At 47.1% G+C, this 24,102-nt stretch overlaps 1 protein-coding gene across 1 annotated transcript in view; it reads right to left on the bottom strand.

Annotated features, from left to right (window-relative positions):
* Positions 1-4,372: 4,372 nt before the first annotated feature.
* LOC135385324 (ATP-binding cassette sub-family G member 4-like) overlaps positions 4,373-24,102 on the bottom strand; it is a 44,627-nt gene continuing 24,897 nt past the window's right edge. Inside the window, exons 4-13 of the mRNA XM_064614579.1 lie at positions 16,072-16,258; positions 15,854-15,999; positions 15,613-15,736; positions 14,748-14,862; positions 13,925-14,064; positions 12,041-12,142; positions 8,959-9,127; positions 6,686-6,786; positions 6,289-6,444; positions 4,373-4,871 (exon numbers count right to left, since the gene is read on the bottom strand). Of these exons, the coding sequence (XP_064470649.1) occupies positions 4,527-4,871; positions 6,289-6,444; positions 6,686-6,786; positions 8,959-9,127; positions 12,041-12,142; positions 13,925-14,064; positions 14,748-14,862; positions 15,613-15,736; positions 15,854-15,999; positions 16,072-16,258 (1,585 nt within the window). The 3' untranslated portion in view covers positions 4,373-4,526. The remainder of the gene's footprint in view (positions 4,872-6,288; positions 6,445-6,685; positions 6,787-8,958; positions 9,128-12,040; positions 12,143-13,924; positions 14,065-14,747; positions 14,863-15,612; positions 15,737-15,853; positions 16,000-16,071; positions 16,259-24,102) is intronic.

Genomic DNA, 24,102 nt, shown 5'->3' with positions numbered 1-24,102 from the left:
TTCATCGGTCCGCTCTTTTGCGTCGGAGATGCCAGTGTCCATGCGGTTCAGAGCCCATAGTGTTGACCACAACACGGAGAAGTCATGATGATCGACGACCTCTTCAAATGAAAACACTGGTCACTGCGCCGCGTCTTCATGATTATGCATTTGTAACCAAGAAGGAGCACTATATTTCAATCCGAATGTTCGTTCACACTTAGCAGCATCACTCACCAGCCTCCGGGACATTCGTGTGGCGAAATGGAAGCTGGCGGAGCTTAGGTTCCAACTCCATAAAACGTTTCATCAAGAAGAGCAGACGTGTCGCCTAAAGAGTGTTCAGTTCATCATCTGTCCTTTCCACGACGTCCACGACGTCCTATGAACAACAATGCGTCCTGCTCGGTCGGCCTGCCGGCGCCGCAACGCCGGAGAAATCGTGAAAAAGAAAGAAAAAGACGGCGCGGCCACAGACGTCAGCGGCTGGCAGCCGAGTGAGGGAGCATTTCTGCCGCGATATTCAAACCTCCCTCGCGCGCAAGGATTGCGCGCTACGCTCAAACTTTTTTTGCGAATATGTATCACAGGGCTCAGAGTCGTAATTTCTACTTCTCCCGTCATATTGTATTCCGATCATTTCCATGCTCCTTTAACGACATCGGTTGACGAAGAAATGCGATTGCGCCAAGGGGATATCGTCGTTACGTTTGTTCTATTCGGTAGCCTCCTGCTTCGCTTGCCGTGTTAGGGACGGAGAAGAGGATGAGAAGGACCGCGCGCATCGCTTGGGTTCTGTACCTTCCCCCGTTTCGGTATGCAGCCGAGTATGTTCGGTCGAAGTTGTGGTCAGAGATTACGCCACTGTCCCGTTGACGAAGCGAGCACGAAATATGCCCCGTGAAACCCGTCTCGCGCTAGTTTTAACGATCACCGTTGCTCTCGTTAGCTCGTAAGGTGGACTTGCGATTAAGCCCCCAGGAATAAATAGTAGGAGCAGGAATAAAACGCAGGAACGTTGCGAGTGCCGGAAACTTGTTAGCGCGCAGTGAAGGTAAATACGTCGGAACAATCGCGAAACTTGGTCAGGTCGGTGTCGGGTAGGAGCTCCCTAATACCTCGTTCCTACTTGGTGACGCCCGACGCGAAGTCACAGCGCGAATGTTCGAGGGACGTTGGCAGAAAGCATGTTTTTTGTGTTCCCACTGCGGAGAGGGGGGGGGGGATATGTTTAATAGAGTGAAAATAAAAAAAAGGAAATGTCAGCCAGGCTATTGCCAGCTTGCTCTTCCGAAAAAGGAACTGAAAAATAAACAAAAGAAATAAAGGAAAGGAAAAAATGAAAGAGAAACAGGCACGCAGTGCAGTGCAGTACAGGCACGAAAGAAAGTTCCAAGAATTTCCAGTCAGAGGGCAGTAGCAAGGCCCGAGTCTTTTAAGGAGCGGAGCAGGGCTGTGGTGATGGCCCATTGAGTAGGCCGAGGGACGGGACCGAGGAGGGTGGCCATGGACAATGTGTTGCAGCTTAGCTGTATTAGACGGCGATGGAGGGCTTGCCGCTGGGGAATGTGCTGCTGGCAGCAGAAGACAATGAGGAATGTCGGCCACCTCGCCAAAGCTGGAACACAAGGGGGAGCTGGATTGGCCCATTTTGTAAAGAAGCAATGGGGTGTGGGCAACGTTAAGACGGAGGCGGTGCAGCAATGATTCCTCCTGACGACTGCAGCGACACGCAATGAAAAAGGCAACCGAGGGGTCGATGGACTGCACGTGACTGTTGTAGGCGACGGCCTGAGATCTAAATGCTTGGGCACGGGCTGCACACCGGCGGCGAATAGCTAAATGCCAAGCCGAAAGTGTAAGTGGTGGACGTGCAGTGGCAGGAGCAGCAGCTGTGGCGGCTCGTCTTGCAGCCGCGTCTGCGCGTGTGTTACCGGTCAGGCCCACATGATCGGGCACTCATTGAAGGGACAAAGCATGACCATTGGCACGGAGCCTGTTATACATCTGAATGATCATGCTGGGTATTGCCAGAGCAGTCCTACTCACAGACTCGAGAAGCGCTCTATGGGACGTGATGAACCCCATGTGTGACACCATCTTAGCGCGAAGCATCAGAAGATCATGCGCTCAGCATAAACAACAAGGAGGCGATATCGTCTTTCAATTGTTCCCGTCCCACGTCGGTGTCGGCGGCAACGAAAGGGTGGACCAGCTGGCGTCCACGGCACACCTGGGCTGCAGCAATATTTTGGCAACTCCGGACGACACCGACAGGCAGATGTCTGTTCAGCACCTTGTTGAACTGCGCCACCCTGGAATACAAGACATCATGCACCATATTCGCCCCCTCTTCCCATGAAAAATCTTCCTCGAAGCATCCAGACCATGCTCCATAGGCTCCGCACTGGGAGTGCGTTCACCAACTCTCAGCTGTTCAAGATCGGCTCTAGGGGTGACGCCAGCTGTGGCCACTGTCAACAACCCGAAGCAATCGAACACATCCTGCGAGACTGCCGAGCATACCATTCTTCGCGCGAAGCCCATCTCCCTCGCTCCACCTCGGGCAAGCTAGCGGACATCCTCTACCCCGCTGGTTCTTCTGCCGAACGTTCAGCCAAATCAAGAAACCTCATTCTCTTCCTGCTGAAGACAGGCCTTGTTCATCGACCCATCTAATACTCTACTCTCCCCGATGAACTCGTGCGCCTCACCGCCATCCCCATCCTTCAACCTCCTCTATCCTCCATCCGTCCGTCCTTCGTTTGTGTTTTCTTTTGCTTTGCGTTTTTTTTTTTTGCTCTCGTCGTGACGACGCCCACTTCTGTGTGGCCAACAACGGCGAGCCTATCCTGCCATTACCCCCCCCCCCCCCGTCCCCCTTTTCATGCTGGGTATATCTTGTATGAGGTTGGGGCGCGGGCCGACATCAAACGGAGGAGGTACGTCTTGCTGTCGGTGAGGACGACCCATTTCCCAGGTGGCAAGTCAGTAATGTATGCTAGGGCGGTAAGAATGGCGAACAGTTCAGCCTCGGTGGACGATATCAGGTAGGGCAGTTTGAGAGCTTGCCGCTATGTCTCGCGGTTGACGAGACTGTTTCGTAACGTTCCCTCGCTCCGCTGTCTTTTTACTGTGTTCTGAGGTTCCCACATCTAGTTCCCCTCATTTCGACAGTTCTGCAGCTCAACAGGCTGAATTACAATTTACAATGCTTTTAATTATCGTAATGATACAATCGTCAGGGAATCAAGGTAATGCGAAAAAGGCACTTTGGGGCGTCCGTGTCCCCGTGGCGTGACACTGCTCACTCTCGTTTGTTTACTTATGGTGGCGCCGGTACAGTAGAGAGGTTTAGAACGATTGGAACGATTAGAAAAGATCTAGCAGATTGGAAGGTATTCACGGTAACGGTTCCGCAAATATGGTACGCCAAGCACCTGATTCTTCTGAAGTGGCTGGCATCACGATGCTGATGTTGGACTTGTAAGATTCCTGTTTGTTTTTGGTTTGTCTCCGTGGAACCCTTCCGATAAGCTAAAACTTCCTAATGTGTGCTTCCTTTTAGTTCCCCTGCCCCACACACAGCTGCCGCTCTCTCGCGCCGCTTCCCCTTTCGCCACCTGCGCGCGCATCCGTGTAACTCTCTGTTTTCCCCCTCTCTGGCGCGGAGAGGCGAGGGGCCTTTTGTTCCACAGACACGGCGATCTCCTGAAACCTTCCCGTTAACAGCTGCCGCTGTGAAGTACTAAAACACGGAACGAGTAGATATCTCCCTATGGCGCAGTGCACTCCAAGGTTTGTCGACGCAGCACGCGTAATAAAACCTCAGTTCCTTCTTGGATCACGACGTTTATTGTTGTCCTTTCTCACTTACACGAGGACCACAGGTTGAGGTATGAACAAGCTTAAAAATTCGACGTCTGTAAACAACATACAGTGTAACGTCCTTCATGTCACCGACTCGCAGATAAATACACTTTACTACAGTGCTTGACTAGTTAATTGTGATACCTATACCTGAAAGAGGAATTGGCAAACAGCAACGTTCGACGCAGTGTTAGCTGCGCCGTTAAGGAGAGATACAAATATTTTTAAAAGGCGTAATCACAAACAAGAACACAAACAGCTCCATTTACAAAGGTATAAAGTGACCCTGTTGTCTCAGTGAAAATAAACCTCTCTCTGTTACAAACAAATGACATCAGATGGTACAACAGCGCCGCCAACTTCGTAGACTGAGACTACTACATAAAAAATCAGTAAGTAAATAATAATTATAATAATCAATAAAAATAATAAGTAATTAGCATAAACGAAAAAAAAAACCAGGCTACCGCCATGGGCGAGTTTTAGCAAGAGGTATTTGGCGTCATCCACGAACGCAGCTTCGTTTTTTTTTCTTTTTTGCTTTATTTATTTTAAGCTTTGCGACTGTTAAGTGGGGCAGCCAATTTTTACATACCCAACATCGTTACCCACCATTGTTACCCAATGTTACTCTCCTGATTGTCACGATGTTGAACAAAAGCACTTCCGAAAAAATATCACTTCTTCCTTTTCAGCCTCCATTTCAACAATATAAATGCGACAACCCTAAATGTCACCTCTATTGCTACGAGGATGGCACACTGCGTGTAGATACTTTTGGTTGTGCTGTCAGTAAAGGCCAACACGTCGGCCGAATCTTCGAAGACGCAGATGAGCTCGTCACAGTCAAGCTGACCCCGTCCGTAGCCGTACAATGACAGCACCATCCCATGGTACGCGTGATAAATAGGAGATGTGTAGCTGAGCCACCGTACGTACGGCGACAGGAGGTGAGACTGCACGAAATATCCGCTGAACATGAAAGATGGCGACAATAGGGGAAATGCCAGACAGACAGACACCTGTAAATGCGAGAAAACGTGTTGTAGGCAAAGCATCAAACGTCATACAATTAATCAACGTGTCCAGTAAAAAAAAAAAAAAAAAACTTCTTTCGCTACATATGTGTGTTTCCATTTTGCGCGAATTTCAAATAATACCTTAATGGTGTCCGAAATGCCTCGCGACATTTTGTGCATTCCTTTTTACAGTTACGGTGTGACATACAGCTATGTAGCAAAATCTGTCTGCTGTAATTAGAAGTAAAACCTCCGTTCTCACTGTGAGACTCGTTAACCCAGAATATCGGCTCTGGGCACTGGCGATGAAACACCTCAATCATTATCTCGAAATAAGTTGCCGTTTGGTCGGTGCATTTGACGGTGATCTAGCGGCGTTTCACCGTCACGAAAGTGTCAACTGTAAATCATTGATCATTTTGCAGTTCCTCATTCACTTTCATCGAAACCAGAACAAAAGAAATAGAATATATTCGCTCATGTTGCACACACCTCATCCAAGGGCCGAACGCTATTGGCTGTGAGCCTAGTGCCCTCGGTGGTATTGAAAGCATAGAAATCACGTGAAATGAAACATCCTGCCCTTAGTGAAGAATTCTTTAGGTGCTTGCACAGTTAGCGATGCAGCGGTCCCACAGTTGCAAGAAAAAGACGCTCGCACTTCGCATGTAAACAATGCTGGCTACCCGGCGAGTATCGCCCAAGGTACTTCCTCTGGAGGCCGCATCGCGGCGCCACCAGTTTGTCGCACTGTCCCTATAGGCACATGTCTGTATGTCCGTACGGTCCCATTCGCTTCTAGCGTGTCACTGTGAGGAACGAATACGCCGGAGCGTGTTCCCTAAACTTTTGTCCGGCACTCTATGCGGCAGTCTCGTAGCCAGAGGGGAAAAGGGTTCGGGGACTACCCCCCCCCCCCCTTCAACTTCGAAATCGTACCTTTGGTAGTGCATTTGGGAGAGGGAAACGAGTGTGAAACCCTTCTCCCCATTCAAAGTCCCCAGGGATAGAACCCCTCCCGAAATATTATTCTGGCTACGCCACTGTCCTGAGTAAAGTACCCCATTGGAGTTTCAAGCGTTGTGTGCACCACTCTTGCGTAAGTAGTTACAGCTGTATTTTGGAGTAAACGTTTTCGTCTATGGAAATTTTAGGTAGAATAGCCATTTGCAGTAATTTAAATGTGAGCTGTCGACCGGCACGTTCTGCACTGGCGGATGATCACAGCGGACGACGCTAACCGTCGTCGCGCCCATTCTAGGTCATGTAGCGAGCGCCAGTGTGGCAAGTAACTAAACTACGTTTAGCACAAGTTTTCGAAGGGAGAATCGTGAAGCTTTTGGGCCTGGTTCAATAACAACAGCAACGACCAGCCTGATGTAATACATGGAGGCCTAGGTAGCACATAATAATTGCCCACCTGTACACTAGCAACGGACGACACAACAAGACCAAAGGATTGGATGACCGAAGAGAGCTGAGCGCAAAATAAGGTAAACGCTGCTGCTCGCCACAGTTCCATAGGTTGAGAGGTCGGGTAATACATGATGGCAGACATTATGAGCACCGGCGGTACCTGCGTAATAAAGTTTCAGCTGTGACATGGTGGGAAAAAAGCCTAAAGACTCCGGGTCTGAAAGGGGTGACAAGACAAGCCTAAAGCTCTATACGCTCTTACGAACCTCTCGTACCAAACACGGTCAACAGAGTGCACGTCTAGAGGTCGTCAACTTAAGCTCACCAGTAGCCACTGTGATCATAGTGGTAATTGTGGAATTGATATTATGCGTGAAAATTTTAAGGAAAATGCTGCTCACCGTTGGGAATATCTCCACGATGTACTTAGCCATGTAATACATCCTGAGACTGTACCAGCAATTCCTATGTTCTCTCAACAAGACTGACACTTCTATAGGAACTAGAACGAAAGAAAACGGAATGACATATTTAGAAGGGCGAGCGTTTCGTAGACTACATATGTTTGTGCATCTCTAATTTCATTTTCCAATATCTTCTCCAAAGGCAAATTCTGATACGTTGATATATGTCACTGATAGCTCTTTCTATCGTTTGCACATCCGTTTGCCCATCGTTTGCCAGCGTCGTCTTGAACGCGACTACGTCGTTATAATGTGGGTTCTTCAATTCAATTTAATTTATTCAGCGTTACCATGTTAACATGTACGTGTCAGGACAGCGCAGTAAAAAGTCGGCAACTTTACAAATGCTCTGCCGGTAGCAACAGCTCACATATGACGAGGTAGCAAAACAGTAGAACAATATCGAAGTCAAACCTATAGGGAGCTCAAAACCAACGACATTGATAATAACTAAAACGGGAGAGAACATCAGAACCTTACTACACAAAGACAAAGAAGCACCCATAATGAGGTAATGTAACTATACACTACTGATCAGCAAAGAAGGTCCGAAGACCTTTTACGGCTCCGTTTCCAAAACTCCCGTTACGCAAATATCGATCTGGTGACAGTAGAAGATTAAGCGACATGTATACTTCCTTGCGGCACAGCAGACCGTAGCTCCAAAGGGCATGGTAAATGGGCAGTTACGAAGCTCTGATATTGGCTCACAAGGTACGATGTTAAAAACGAAACACCTCGGAAACCATGCTGATACAACCGGTGTAAAAGAATCTCGCGGCGCAAAGGACCCGAACTCCTTTGAAAAGCCCATGAAAGCAGCAAGTATGTCTTTGTAACTAGTGAACCAATGTTTCATTCTGCATAACGAGAGCAGTTAAAGTTGGTCTCCCTTTGGGAAATTAATTAACATTTAACATTAATTAACATGTTGAACATTTCTCAGAATATCACATTACCGACGGTACATTACAGATACGTATATTGGCGAAAACAGCACCAGAACCTGAAAATAATCTCGTTGATTGTTGAGTTGGAATTGGAGTTTGCAAAGAAAAATATGCAGATGGTGGCTACTGCAAAACACAGGACCCGGCTGCTCCAAAACACTTGAAAATAAAGTAACTCTAAAAAGTTAGAGGCGCTGCAATGTCCACAAGAAATGTCATTAAAGCAGCTGTCGCACGCTGTCTAAGATCACTCGGCCATTCTCCGAGGAGCTTCACTAAATCTAGAGGACGTTGGTCCGGTCTTTCCAAGGCGGCGCTGCGATCGTTACGTTGGGCGCTGTATCGGGAGCAGTTAATTAATATGTGTTCAGTGTTCTCCACTTGTTCATACGTGAGGCGGTTCGGCGACTTTACCTTTGCCATCTTGAACAACATGGCATGGCTGAAAGGGACATCTAGTCGAAGGCGGTGCACCGATGATTCAGTGGCACGCGGCGTGCCACTCGGCAGATACAAGCGTAAATTTTGGCCGACCTTGGGTAGAAAGCTGGACTCCCCCAGACTGAATCTCAACCAGTCAATGGTCAAACAGCCAAATTGGTAATTCACTTTCACTTGATGTCGTAGTTATGCTTCCAAACAGGAAGATAGGAATATTGATCGAACAAAATATATCATGGTTAGGACCAAAATTTCAACACGAAACAGCAAACATATTGAGCGCTGTTTCTTCTCCTGTTTACCTTATTGAACATGATTTCCGTTTCATGTTAGCACCGGCTCTCTTGGATGATGACTCATGTGTCAAGGTTGCACTTTTCGTACACATACATTTTCAGATAACAGTGACAACATGATCTTACGTTAGATTAGATTAGAAAGAGAAAGAAAATGCGGATATGTTGCAACATAATCTCTCCTGCCGTCGCGCATAGCGTACTTGAACACAACACGGAATTGCGCACATTACTATGGCATATGTAAACTGTATGGTAGTTCAGAAAAGTGCTCCTTGGTGGTTCCGCGAAGTTAGCCTGGAATACCTCACACGATGCCCATGCCTAAAGCGTCCGTGCCCAACGTACCCATGGTCGTGTCTTTGAGAAAGTAACACGTTAAAAAAGTCCATATGGACAGCATTAATGACGGCAGTCTTTTGACACATAAGTAAGGCCGTAGTATCAACAATCATCCAAAGTAGACCGTCCAAAAAAAAAACTGAAACACAAGACAGCCTCTAAAAAGCATAGCTCTACTTACAAATAATTAATGTAGGCATGAGGGACTGGAATATGACAATACAGCTGCAGACGAATATCAGTGTTAGATTGTTGAACATGGTTGACGCCTTTCTCCCCATATCGTAAAATATAACACACATCATAGCGGCAAAACCAACATATGCGGCGAACCGTAGCGGCGTGGCAACCTAAAAGGAAAAAGAGAAGAACAAATGTAAGAAACGTTGGTAAATAAACTTTGAAAAAGGTATGGACAAATTGAATTCGGCACCCGACCAATTCTGCAGCTAAAAAAACAAAAAAGAAACAGAAAACAAATAAAATATTAAAAACAGAAAATAAACGTGTCTTAACGGAGGCACCCAACAAAACGTAATATCGGGGCCATAATTAAACACGCGCGCAACATCAACGACAGCGCAATAGTTACAACAAAGATAGGGTACAGCAGCAACCATCACAACATCACACATCGACAGTGCACAGAACCTGATAAACGGATTCCAAAGGACACTATGCAATGAAGTTCGTTCTTCTCACAAGTGCAGTCAGAGCTACATCCTTCTTGCTGAAGGGCCAGACACCTAACAGCTTTGCAATGTCAAAAGGTCTACCGTCCAGTCGGTCGAGAGCGGCCTTCAATGATGACCGTTGGGTGGCAAATCTTACAATGGATAAGGATGTGTTCTGTGTCCTCCGCAACGGCGCACGTTAAGCAGTTCGTAGAGTTGACCCTCCCAATTTTGTGGAGAAACTGACTCTCGTACGGGACGTTTAATCGGGAAATCGGTGAAGAAGTGACTGCACCGGGCGAGTAAGGGTACATTTATGCTGCAGCATCGCTGCTGGCACATGGCACATCGCTGTTTGGCGATGACGAAACAAACACATGTATCTCTGTGGGCGCGTTCATGCTGCAGCATCGCTGCTTGCCAAAGATGCACGCCATGATCATCGCCACAACAATGCTGCCAAACATGTTTGAACATGCCCGGGGACTACCTGACTTCTGGCGATGACAGGTCAAACACAGAGCTTTCTGTTGGTGCATTTACCCTGCAGCCTGGCTGCTCGCTTATCCTCGCCGCTGCTTGCCGCTCTGCTCGCTGCACCTAGGAATGTAAACATGTTTGTCTTCCTGGTGTCATTGATGACTGGCGTCTTGAAATCCGACCTGCGATTGGTTGTGATGAAGTCGGTTTCCTCCTTCCCACTTTTCCTCGTTTCCATCCTTCCACAGTGAACGCTGCTAGGCGACTGATATAGCGAAAGCGAGCAGCATCTTGAGCAATCTGCAGGGTAAACGCACCCTAGCGGTTATGCGAGCAGCGATGTGCTTGAAGCTGCAGCGAGCAGCGAGCAGCGATGCTGCAGCATAAATGTACTCTAAGGGTACATTTATGCTGCAGCATCGCTGCTGGCACATGGCACATCGCTGTTTGGCGATGACGAAACAAACACATGTATCTCTGTGGGCGCGTTCATGCTGCAGCATCGCTGCTTGCCAAAGATGCACGCCATGATCATCGCCACAACAATGCTGCCAAACATGTTTGAACATGCCCGGGGACTACCTGACTTCTGGCGATGACAGGTCAAACACAGAGCTTTCTGTTGGTGCATTTACCCTGCAGCCTGGCTGCTCGCTTATCCTCGCCGCTGCTTGCCGCTCTGCTCGCTGCACCTAGGAATGTAAACATGTTTGTCTTCCTGGTATCATTGATGACTGGCGTCTTGAAATCCGACCTGCGATTGGTTGTGATGAAGTCGGTTTCCTCCTTCCCACTTTTCCTCGTTTCCATCCTTCCACAGTGAACGCTGCTAGGCGACTGATATAGCGAAAGCGAGCAGCATCTTGAGCAATCTGCAGGGTAAACGCACCCTAGCGGTTATGCGAGCAGCGATGTGCTTGAAGCTGCAGCGAGCAGCGAGCAGCGATGCTGCAGCATAAATGTACCCTAAGGCTTTGTGGGCCACTGACCTTCAACACGGCCCTTTCGTAAGAGAGTGGTCTCGCAAAGGTGTGAGTAATTGGCCTTGTGTTATCTCTTTCTGTGATGCCGTGGTGGGCTGGGTTTCCAACTTTCTTTCGTCGGACTGACAAAGATTGCGCTGAAAAATTCATCGTGCGCTGTTCTGTGGGGGATCCGTAGAGCATGATGGTCGACGATTTTTTACGATGGGATAGCTCCTGAATATCCCTGTCAATTATCATTAATTTGAGTATATTAGACACGCGCTTCACATTGGTGGGGTAAAAAAGTGACCTATACTTGGCAAATTTCCGACTTAAGCTCGCAAAATACGTACGTTAAACGTACGTTACACGACATTCACATCAGGAGGTGGCAAAAACCCAGTAAGAACAAATGCCGTTGACTGCATGGTTCTAGGTGGAATAGATTTGTTATTATAATTCAATTACACGTTTTCTGGGACATCCTCTATGCGGGCACAGTTTCCTTAGAAGTCGGCCGAGGACGCTCACTCCCCCAGAGCGTTTTAGTCGTACCGCTGCCCATCTCTGTGAGGCCGCCAACGGCGAGCTCTTTCAGAACCACCACCGTTTGATCAATGCCTCGACACATGTCGGAGCGTTTTGCCCCGATCCTGTTGCTCGACAGATGTTACTTTGCAAACGAGCGATGGTCCTGTATCCTAGTCACGTCACGGCCTAGCGGGTCTTCCGCGAACCGCTCTTGTCGCGCGCCAAAACCAACCCATGCGCACAGTACCACAGAAGAGATCTTGGAGGTTCGCCTGCCGGGGCATTTCTTGGCGTACGTCGTTGTCGGTGAGAGGCGTTCCGCCGGAATCGGATACTTAGACCGCCCTCTGTCGAGTGCACAAAGTATATTCCGTGGCGCCTCCAGGTCCCGCACATGTGTATAGACAATTATGAAAGAGTTGCACTCTTATTCAGAGCGCATGATACCGAGTGGTTAAAACGAAGGTGCGTTAAAAAACGTACAAAAATACGTAAGAGCATGGACCTACATTGATCATCTACAGTTCGAGCGTTAGCCTTATCAGTGCCGTCGAGCATATATTGGGCGAATTCACATTAGCGCTTGTATAGTCGACTTTTACAATCTACATACCTGATTCCTTGTAAGCGTCAGCCAGCATCGCTTTAGCAACACGAGGAATTGGTTGAATTTGTCTACCTTGAATGCGTACTTGCGGCTCGCTGTCACTGTCTCCTGCAAGAGTGCACAATGCAGCAACGATCACCATAAAGTGAAGGTGTCCAGGGACCAAATTCAGCTGTTCTGGAACCCGTTCAACGTCAGCTTCGTATAAATAGAAGACCCTGATAAAAATGAGTCAGTCGGTCGGAGTCGGTTTCCATTTTTTTCTTTCTATTTCTATTCTATTCTGAGTCGGTGTCCAGTACGGGATGACAACCAAGTCAAAGGACTGGGTTTATACAGTAAAAGGCGTAGTAATATACCGCTTACAGCTTTCCTCAAAATGACCATGCCGTGCTTGCATGCACGGGCTTGCGCTACTGAAGGGGGGGATATATTTATTAGACGAAAAGGAACAAAAAACGGGGGAAAGGTCAGTCAAACGAGACGTCGGCTTGCTATTCCAGAAATAAATAAATAAATAAAGAAAGAAAATGGACATTAGACATCGGCTTCCTCCAAGCGACATGTACAAGATACTCAAAAATGTATTTAAGATAAGATAATAAATACTAACGTTAGAATGTAATTAAGATAGATTATAAATACATGAAAGTTAAAGTAATTAAAATAGAGTACAAAATACTTAAAAACGTATTTGAAATACAATTAAGATACTATTTATCCTTGAACACAAAAAGTTAACGGTCACTGGTCAATGCGGCAAGTCGCCGCTATGTCACATGAATCGCCTAAACCCCGCACACTACGCTAGCCGCCGCTGTGTGATAGGAGTCATCTAAACGCGAGTCCCAAAAATATCACAAAGGGATACCACATAAGTCCACTAAGTATATGTGTGACCTGAACAAAGCAAACTTCTAGCAGGTCCCTGCTCGGCGAGGTCAGAATTCGGCGTCACCGCGTCGGGGCACACATAATAGAACCCTCGCTGGCCAAGGATTAGTATACACGGGGGTACACATATCACTAAATGGAGACTTCCAAGAAGGGCCAATGTCCGGTTCTAGAGTCACTATCCGGCTCAAGTCCGAGGGACTCAGGAAATTTCCACTGAACAAACAAGATAATGAAAAGACCAGACACAGAAAGTTTGAGAGGGAGATCCAAAATATGTAATTAGAGTATCGAGTAGAAAATACCATAAGATGTATTTTAAATAGAGTACAAATACACAAAACAAAAAGTATTGAGTAGATGTACCATAATACCGCAAATTTGTATTTAAAATTCAGTATATTGAATACAATACTCCAAATACGTTCAAGTCTGCTTCCAAGACAATTCGGAAATTCGGTCCTTGCGTTTTGTCTTCGGATAGACGTAGTGCAAGACGCTACATATTCAATAGCAAAAACGAATAGCGCTTCTTCCGTACGTGGTTAGTGGACAGTAAATGGACATTGGTGGAGGAAGTACACTACGGTGTAAAAGGCAGAAGCTTTATAATTATGGTCATGAAGTTAAATGTCAAGATGCTGGACATGCATGCGTACTGATCATTGTCGCAAAACTCCTGAAGAAGTTCGCATGCTTTTAGCATTCATTGATGTTTCTATCGCAGCGAATACTTTAGTTTCGTTTATCTCCTTTTGAAGACGCTGTGGCAGCCAAAACGTTATGTCAGTGGCTTGGTTTCGTTAAGGAAAGAAAAATATGGATAGGTCGGCCAAACTCTACGTTGTGCCGGCTTCTCCAGACGTTTTGTGCTGAGTCGGCGGCTGTACTTTGCTTAGAAAAATGTATCGAGCAATGAAGATTGGCTAGCAAACTTATGGAAGTAAGGTGTACTACAAACGCTGGCTCAAAGGTTATTAGAAGCTTTCGACTTACCTGAGTGCTCATAACTTTGCCTCCATATACGGTTATTCCCCCGTCTGTGCTCTTTGTGGCGCTGTCAAGGACTGGTAGCGTGAAATTTTTGGCTAACAGGACTGTGAGATCGCAGTACTCTCCCGCTGCGATTTCACAGACTGCGAAAAATGCGATAAAATAGCACGTTAGTATTATGTGTGTTATCATTTACTTCATCGTGAAAAGCATTTTGGTGCAATACAAGCGACGGACGGTGTTCTAGATCACAATGAAACTGAAGAAGGTGGTACGCACTGATCTCAGTTTCTTTGTTTGTTAGTAGGACAAAAAAAATCTCAATTTCGTTTCACGTGCAGCATATGGATTATGCATTTCAAGAGGAAACATTGTACTGCTCGCGTGTTCTATGTAGGTGTGGATACTTTTTCTTCAGACTGTGTCCCCTCTTTCATCTTCCTTTCTGAGTATCATAGAAATGGGCAACAGTTCTCCTTCAGGCTTAATATAGTTCAATCATCTGATAACTCCTCTTTCAGGGCCCCGTTCAGGGCTCCGGTTCATTGTACCCGTAGCGCTCTTCTCGTTTTTGCAATTCACTCAAGCTTTAGGTAGCATGACACTATCGCCAACTTCAGAGCAGCAAGTTCCCGTATACAACAACATACAACAAGTTTCTGTCATGTTATGCACAATTGGTTGGTCAACGAGTGATATAAATATTCTATTCAGTTCGACTATTGCTACTTTGTTTCATGCTGGTGTGCTGAAGGTAACTTGAAATGCTGCGTCAGAGGGTCAGAGTAATCCATGAGATCGTTCTCGATCCGTTGTGGTTACTTACTGTAGTCAGCAGGATTATGATACTGTGGACAATGCATGTCGAACCGAGACAGGAACCCTAGGAGGTCTTTCACCTTTCCATTGTATATGCAGTTTCCTCTGGAGAGCATGTATAGCTGCAACGGTCGAAAATGCCACATGACCACATTGCCACAGATATCACTGGGAATAAGCCACAGGTCGGACCTGCCGCCCTGTTCAAGGGTGGATGCTGAACATAACTTCACCTCATAACCCCCCTGTCACGCGCGCAGTCTTAAATGATAATTGAAATCAATCAGCCTTGAACATGTGCGTGGAGCCACCAAGCGAATAACGTGTCAACCTGTAAGGGATCATGCTTACTTCACGCCCCGCATTCTAACATAACTTCACCGCATAATACCCCTGTCACCCGCGCAGTCTTCAATGATAATTGAAATCAATCAGCATTGAACATGTGCGTGGCGCCACCAAGCGTATAACGTGTCAACCTGTAAGGGATCATTCGATATAATGCACTTTGAGATGTCGATACGTTATACGCTTGGTGGCGCTACGCGCTTGTTCAATGACAGTTGGTTTCAATTATCATTGAAGACTGCCCGTGTGACAGGGGTGTAACAGGATGAGAACCAGCTATCATCCCGAATGAGATCGTTCTCTCCTCTGACTTGCTGGAAACGGGAGGAGTACGCCTTTTAGTGAAGCTTATACAGTTATGCTGAGTGTCATGCAAAGGCGTACGCCCCGCGCTTTTCATTCAAAAATCAGGAATGATAATGACATCATTCTGCGCAATGGTTGGCCTTCGACGTGTTACGCGGTGAAGTTCTGTACCCCCGTTACGCCCCCCCCCCCCCTCTGTTTTAAGAGTGTGTACTTACGTTGTCGAAATACGAAAATATTTTGGCACTCGGAGAATGGACGGAGCAGATAACTGTGTGTCCTTCCTGTGCCAGTCTTTTCAATGCAGACACGCACATGAGGCTGCTAATAGAGTCCAGGCCGCTACGGATGAACGAAGTTATGTCAACGCGTGTCATATTGTCGAGACCCTTAAAATAGGACTATAGGGTTGTTATGTGTCTAGGCTTTCTGGATTACAAATCCTGTTTTGCCATATACCTGGTCGGTTCGTCGAGGAATATGACAGGAGGGTTGTTGACCAGTTCCTGAGCAATAGCCAATCTCTTCCTTTGACCACCTGATATTTTGCATGTCCGAGTATGCTGGCAGTCCCAGAGACTCCATTCCTTGATTAACTTTTCAACCTACGTGTCAACGAAACACTTTAGTGGAACAGGTCCGCGTAGCAAGTTCTTGTGATCTTGTGAAGTACAAACCTTGGCCATTTGCTCCTCTTTGGTAAGTGTGGGCATGCGTAGCTGAGCACTCATTGTCAGTGCTTCATGCACAGTGAGTGATGGCAACAGGTGATCATCCTGCATGACGTAGCAGCTCTGCTTGTTAAAGAGACTGCGAACCCTTACGTTGCCGTTTATCTGGACCTCTCCATCGTATCCTTTGTCACTTGAAACAAAGTTGTTTGTAGTGTATAATTGATTGTTCTTTTTTTTTTAGCTTGGGAACGTAGTAGTAGTCATACGAGAAAACAGTAATCGTGTATCCACAAGGGCAACCATTCCCCGGAATACTCCAGCGGAAGATCCGCAAAATGTCATAGCTTTCGCCTGCCACACGAGCACGAGTGTTCAACGAGTACTCTTCGTGTTCTTCTAAAACAATGTGAAATCACTGCGGCTCAGCCACAGGGTATTTCGTAGCAGACGACGGGGCCAGTGGTGTCGTCTGCTATGTACGCAGAGAGCTGCTCCCGATATTCTGGCCCCGCTGCGAATTCACAACAAAATACGCGACGCAACTGCCGCCCCGTCATAAGGCTTTCCTTTTTTCTCGTGTCTTTTTTTTTCTTTTTTCCTTTAGAATATTTCGTGAGGATGCCGCTAGTGTGGATACACGATAAAAGTGCAAAAGAGTAACTTTTATTTTACCGCTGGTGAGACAAACGGAAGCCTTGTTCGCGTTATTGTGACAGCTTTATCTGCGTGTTGGCATCACGACGGTGACGTGGTACTGACATTTCAACCGGACCACTTGAGGCCCGACTAGAAAAGGTTGAAATGCGTTCTGCTATAGAACCATAGGGAATTTTGGCCTCCACTATGCTGCGCATCTCCCACACATAACCATCCCCACAACCTGTATTCTACTACAGGCCTCAAGTTATCTCGTGGTAATGGCAAAGCGTGGTCACCAGGATTATAAGGAGTGCACATAATTTGCCCGAATGTCTTTAGTTGCTGCGCTGCACCGTCTGGTACAATTGTTTTACACATCACTTTGAGAGCAGCTGAATATGTTGGTCCCGATGGGTGACCTCTCCTGGAGCAATGCTCAGGATCCGTCGCTCAGTCATTAGCCAGATGCTAGCATATCACATACCGATACCCCACAACGAAGTACCCCAAGCAGCACAATGTACTGAAAGTCAAGTGCAATAGGTGTGAACGGGTAGGTGGAAGACCTTGAACAGACTCTTGAAACTACCCAAGCAGCACAATGTACTGAAAGTCGAGTGCAATAGGGGTGGACTGTATGTGTCTGATCAATGTTATTTAGTTTCACGAGTCTGTTCAAGGCCTTCCACCTACCCGTCCACCCCTACTGCACTCGACTTTCAGTACATTGTGCTGCTTGGGACCTCACAACGAATTTGTGAAGTCCGGACTTCATCAATTATCATTACCTCACATCAAACAGCGATTTATCGCAAGCTCTTGGCGATTTATCGCAGCTCAGTAATAGACACGTTACAATCTCGTCCCGAAGATTGAGCCAAATTTAGTTTTTCGTCGAGTCTTTTTTTTAAATTCCGTGTTAGCGCAGCGAAACAACTGCGGCTATGAGCGGCGTACAGACGTGCTCAGATGGAGAGAGGACAGCAGGAAGGAGTGGGGGACAGGGGGATTAGTATGCGTCCTGGGCCGACTTCAGGGGGAACTGTGTCTGGAAAGTCTTCGGAAAACCCACGGGAAACCTCAGACAGCACGCGCCGGTGATAGGATTCGAACCCGTGTCACCTTCCAGTCTCGGCGTGGAACGCGATCATTCTAACCACTATGCCACGGAAGCTTGTTTTTGTCGACTCAGAATCACACGTGTTGACAACAAGCAACAGCATGTCAACATTCTAGAACCCCTCGAAAGCACATGGGTCAGACCCGGTACTGATTGCAATATTCGCCGCCAGTCGAGCACTTATCGGAGCGAGGTCACGGCAACGACAGATCGGTTGGAAGTTGCGTGTACTTTACGTATAACCCTGCTGTCGCAAAAGTGGCATGACATGCACTTTAAATGGATTTCTGGACTATATAGTACAAATAAAGTCCATGTACTATACACTAAAGCCGGCAGAAAATGAATGATCACTGCACTGAGGCAGCAAATGTGCAACGCCTCTTGGTTACCTGTAGTTTCACGGACTTCGCTTCTGCACAAAGTTGACCCTGAGCTCCGGTTCTGCGTACATTCGCCCCCTCCACGGTAAAATGTGTCTCCCCCACATAGGCTACGTTGAATATGTTCGATATGCGCAATATGTTGTGTGCTGTTTGGGGCATTAGGTTTTGTTTTTGTGTTTGTTCGGCATTTCTTCTGTGTGCCATCGCGTCTCGCGTGGCATGCACTGTTCATTCTTCTCTGCGCCATTAAAGGCTTCTGTGGCAACGTTGACACACGTCTCGACTGCTTGTCTCCCGTATTGCCGCGCCTGCGACTACTGTTTAACAGAATATGCCTCGCAGCGCTCGACCGTTATGCAAGCCTGGAAAGTCTACTTCCCCGAACTCAGCGAATGCGTTGAAGCAGAAGATGTTGAACATATTCTCATCGTATGCCCAAGTATGTAGACAGCCGACGACTGGAAGCAACTTTGACTCCTAAAGACGCTCAACATTTCAATATCGTTAAAATCTGGGGTTGTTCGCCAACAACAGCAAAGGGCTGTGCTGCAAGCACTATATACTGGCATACACTCACTGACAAGACGCAAACAAATTGACAGACATTTTGTGACATTCCCTACTTGAGTGCATGCAGTCACTGTGTTCTCTCCTGATGATTCTCATCGAATGAACTTTCACCTTCTCATTTTGCAACTTTCCTCCTCCTTTCTACATTCTTTTCATACTTTGTTTCAATGCGTATTAGCAAAAAGTGTACCGGGCAAGCCAGTACGACCGACCTTGCCGCAGATCACGTTCCCGTTTTCCCTTGTTCCTATCATCATCATCATAATCATCAGTAGCATCATCAACATCACTATCACTTTCATCCGAAAGCATCACGAAACGCTGTCGTGTCTTATCGTACTGCGGGTGAGAGGAGGTATATGTTAATTCGAGAAAAGAAAAAGGAAGAGAAAAAGGAAGGTCAGTCAGACACAAGGTCGACTTGCTATTCCATTGAAAACGACAACGAGAAAAGAAGTGGGCCGATGGCGGGTGAGCCGGTATGACACGGCACATATACACAAAAACGCGATTCAAGAAATGGGCGCCGCCGTTAGTGCTGCTACCCTGTGGTAGTCACAGGAACTGTGCACGTGTGGACTGCCATTGGCTGAGCTCCTCCATTTTCCCGTGTGTATATTTTCGTAAATTTTCGTGTCTGTTCGTGTTCATTTTGTGCGAGTTCATTTTCTCTCGCTCGTTAACCGCCCAAGCAGCACAATGTACTGAAAGTCGAGTGCAATAGGGGTGGACGGGTAGGTGGAAGGCCTTGGACAGACTCATGAAACTAAACAACATTGATGAGACACATACCGTCCACCCAAGCAGCACAATGTACTGAAAGTCGAGTGCATTAGGGGTGGACGGTATGTGTCTTATCAATGTTCTTTAGCGTCACGAGTCTGTTCAAGTTCTTCCACCTACCCGTCCACCCCTATTGCACTGGACTTTCAGTACATTGTCCTCCTTGGGCACCCCTATTGCACTCGACTTTCAGTACATTGTGCTGCTTGGGCGGTGTAGAACAGATATCGCATCGGCCATCACGCCTCACGTGAACAACTAGGCATATCGCACGCGGAAGCAAGCAATCTTCTTTTTCCTTTATCTTTCAAACGTTGATACGCTACTCAGATGTTTACCGGATCACTAGTTATATGGAATGTTACGTTATCGTCAGGCATACTCATTAAAGACGGCGGCCACCAGAATTCATCCCAATGGGAAGAGCGATTTTGGCAGTCCACCCCTGTTGTGTCGTCGCTGGGAAGGAGCGCACGGGGACTAGTGGTTTGAGAGTAACGCGACAAGGTCAATAGTATCGCAAACGTTCTGAAAATCAGGTGTGTCTAGAAAGACGCCACTACAAATTCTAGGCATAGAGAGGGCCATGCGAAGTGAAGGAAATAGAAAAAAAAATACATGCGGTTGCCTGTCTAATAAGATCTTTACCGTTTCACTTCGGCATTGCGCTAATCGAAAACCTACCAGCCATGGGTACGCGACGACGAGTTTGAATACGATGAAGCGTGTCCCACACAGGGTGGGAAAAATACCGTGACAGCTGATAGCTCTTTACCTGGCCCTATGCTCTAGGCTGTGTACAGGGGTATAGGCATATGTACAGGCTCTAGGAAGTGTATACAGGGTGTTTCACTTAAAGGGACTATGAAACGATTTTTTTCTTCGTTTCGTTTGAAAGAAGACATTTTTCTGAGTCTAGAACCGAAATTTTACTTTCGTCGCGCGAGCGGATTTCTCGGGAGCGAATTTAAACGGAGCGGCGAAGGGAGGACAGCTAGCGCCGCGCCGTGGCGAGCTGCCGAGCGGAGACACAACGGGCAACTTGACGCGACCACGGCCCGCTCAGCAACACGTCATCGTGACGTGTTGCCGAGCCTAGAATTCCCGCCAGGAGCATGCGCCGTAGGATCCCGCGTATGCGTTCATCGGGAGTGGAAATCTCCATGACAGCAGCTTTCGCGTGATCGGCAGATTTCGGCAGTGGCGGCAGCCACAGCGCGAGCTCGCGGCATTACTTGCCATTGTGCAACACCAGTGACGTAACGGGGAACCGAAGTGCGGTCCGTACAGTTGCACCATCGGCAGGGAAATATGCGCGGGAGAGGAGGAACGCGGAAGAGACATTTCCAGCGCGCGCTCCTCGCAGAGTGGAGCGATTTCGTCCGGAAAAATTTGTGGCATATTATTTTTGCTGCGGGAAGAACAGTTTCCATCGAAAAAAAGTATGGGGGTTCGGGAAATTTCATAGTCCCTTTAAGAGTGACCCCTAATTATGAAAAAGAAAAAGTATTTGAGATAGAAATTAGAAACCTTCTGCGTCATATTTGTGAAGGTTTTTGCCGCCCAAACAGGTGGTTTCTATCAGTGTACCTCATTAATTCGACTAATTACCTTAATTGAACTAAAAAAACTCCCAAGGGAAGGTAACGTTTTTTTTTGCGCTAATTAGAAAGCCCATGGCCACAACACCCCATTTCAGTCACAATTACAGGATCTTTCACGATCTTTTCACAAAAATTTGACACCCGAAAACACGTAAAAACTGCCCGAAAAACCGTCGCTCGTCAAGGCGCTCGCTCGGCCAAATTGCCCCGCCAAGTATTGGGACTTTATGCTGCCTCGTTTTTTGATTGGTTCCTCTGTCGTTCCTCGTTTGTCGTTCCTCTGTCGTTCCTCGTGATTGTTCCTTGTTTTTTGATTGGTAGAATATTGGTTAATCTGTCGAGATGAACTCTGTTTATCAGAAAACAAAAGACAGACGATAAAAGTGAGGACAAGAACAGCTTGGAACATCTCGGTCCTGTTGTGGCTGTTTTGTTTCTGGCTGGCTGTTTTCATTCTTTCTGTCTCGAAGACTGACGTTTCCCTTTTGATCACGGCGCGATTTTCGGGAATGTAGTATGTGCCAGCCCGCAGTGTGTGAGTTCGCGATGTCCGGGTTCCGTTATTCAATCGAAGAAAAAACGAATATGATACTGGCGCTTGGAGCGGTGGACATGAATCCAAATGTAGCTGCCGTTTTGTACAGAGAACGATTTGAAAGCGAACACCCCCCAAGGTAAATTTACCCAGGTAGCGAAAGCGAGGAAAAAGTCAAATCTGACACGGCAACACTGTCATCTCCGTTACTCGAGCGATCCTGGGTGTTGGTAGCACAGGTACGGTGTAAACAAAAAATATTTACGACGCGGGCATGGGTCTTGTGTAAACTAATAGTTTATTCATAATTCAAGTATAGGAAAAGCTATCTATTGCACCACTAGTACACATATACGAAATCATCTACCACCTGAGTACGTTTCCGTATCCTGCTCCACTGCGCATGTGTAGCAGTACGCTCGTTTGTGCGTGCATTCTTTTATCCGTGCCGTGTACCCGTGCATTCTAATGCGGAGTTCGTACACTTTTTGGATTAAACAGGAAGCGACATTCACATTTCGAAGCTGTAGGCCACGATTAACACGTGTGAACATATGAGTGCTATGCATCCCGTGTTGCTGGCCCCGAGAAAAAAGAGGTTTCGTCATGGCAAGACCGGCCATGCTAGCGTGAGTGTTAGCGAATCAGCTGTGCACCGACGATGTCATGTTTTTTGCAACAGACCCATTATGACCACTCGTTGAAAAAAATACAATTAGCTAATCACTAGGTGTACGTGTAGGTCTAGGTTAGGAATGGACATTAAGTGAAACTTTCTGTTTATTTCTGGTTATCAGGTACCCTTCGTCAAAACCTGTGATATCTATGTATTTCAAACTGATATGTGCCATTAAACCTGATGTGATTTATCCTTCTCTTATGGTTCCGTAAGGAAAACGGGAAGGGTATACAACGCAAACGAAGTACGCGAATGCAAACGTACCTGGGCTAATTATTCACTACTTATTATTCATGCTGCTGACGTCATATGTGACGTCATCTATTTACAAGAGTAGTAGTCCGCGCAACGGATGGATGGCGCTGACAGTCTCTATCATGGTGCCATCTGAAGACGCAGGGCCCTATGGGAGTTTCGCTACCTGTTTATATATACCTTGCACCCCCCAGGAGCGCGTACAATCTGACGGGTGCATAACCAGCTCAGAGAAACGGGATCCTTTACAAATCGACCCTCACATCGGCGCCGGCAAAGTCGTCATGCGGCACCCGTTCTTGCGACAGTTTCAACGGACCCACATGCCAGCGTCCGACGCATTGCCAGTGAAGTTGGCGTTGGTGCTTCAACAGCGTGGCGCATCTTCCACCTTGCGAAGTTTCACCCTATCCACCTGAGTCTTCATCAGGCACTAAACCAAGGTGACTTTGCCAAGCGGGTGGACCTCTGCAATTGGATATTAAATATGCAGTAAGAACAGTACACCTTCTGTGAGCGCGTATTGTGGATCGATGAGGCTCATTTTGCACGCGATGCGCAGGTGAACCTACACAATGCGCACTATTGGAGCACTGAAAACCCGGTGCACCAGGTGCAATGATCGTTCAACGTGTGGATTGAAATCTTCGATGGTGTAATCGTTGGCCCTCACTTCTACAGTGAGAACAGCCAGAAGTACGTGCAAAAGATCCTCACAAAAGTTGTGCTGAATTTTCTCGATGATCTGCCTTTACAGAAGCGTTCCACGATGTGGTTTCAGCACGACGGTGCCCCACCACATGCATATAGTGGGGCAAGAGCATTTCTCGTAGGGCAATTCCGAGACAAATATGGATCGGTTGTCACGGCCCTGTGCCTTGGCCTGCGAGGTCACCACATTTGACGCCCTTGGACTTCTATCTGTGGGACCGCATTAAAGACGCGATTTACCAAAGCGAGTCTGCAACGCCAGAGGAACTACAGGGGAGAATAGCCGACTTCTGTCGTGCGATTTCACAAGAGGAACTGCGGATGGCCGCAAATCATGAATTGTACAGATGCCAGCTGTGCATCGGGGAAGACGGGAGGCAAACTTAGCACCTTCTTTAACTGTTACATTTTTTTCATATGCTTTACGTGTACTTTTTATGTGAAATAGAGAAGGGATTAAACAAAAATATCCAGGAGGACAGCCGACTTCGGTGATTATCATTAACTCATGGCTGCGAACAGACAAGCTTGTGAAGGCAAAATACGTGATTGCATCCGGTCGCGGCACTCCCTTTTTTCTTCTGTTTTCTCATGCTGTTTCCATGCGCAGTTGGAGTGTCTTCGAGCCGAGACGATAGTCCTGGCGCCGCGAAATCCGAAAGCGCGCTTGCAGAGATGAGAAGTTTTCGGGTGTCGCATTTTTGTGGAAAGATCGTGAAAGATCCTGTAATTGTGACTGAAATGGGGGAATT

Source organism: Ornithodoros turicata, chromosome 2, assembly GCF_037126465.1.
Source record: "Ornithodoros turicata isolate Travis chromosome 2, ASM3712646v1, whole genome shotgun sequence".
Classification (NCBI taxonomy): domain Eukaryota; kingdom Metazoa; phylum Arthropoda; class Arachnida; order Ixodida; family Argasidae; genus Ornithodoros; species Ornithodoros turicata.
The sequence above is the reverse complement of the archived record's forward strand: the minus strand, read 5'-3'. Positions and strand labels throughout refer to the sequence as shown.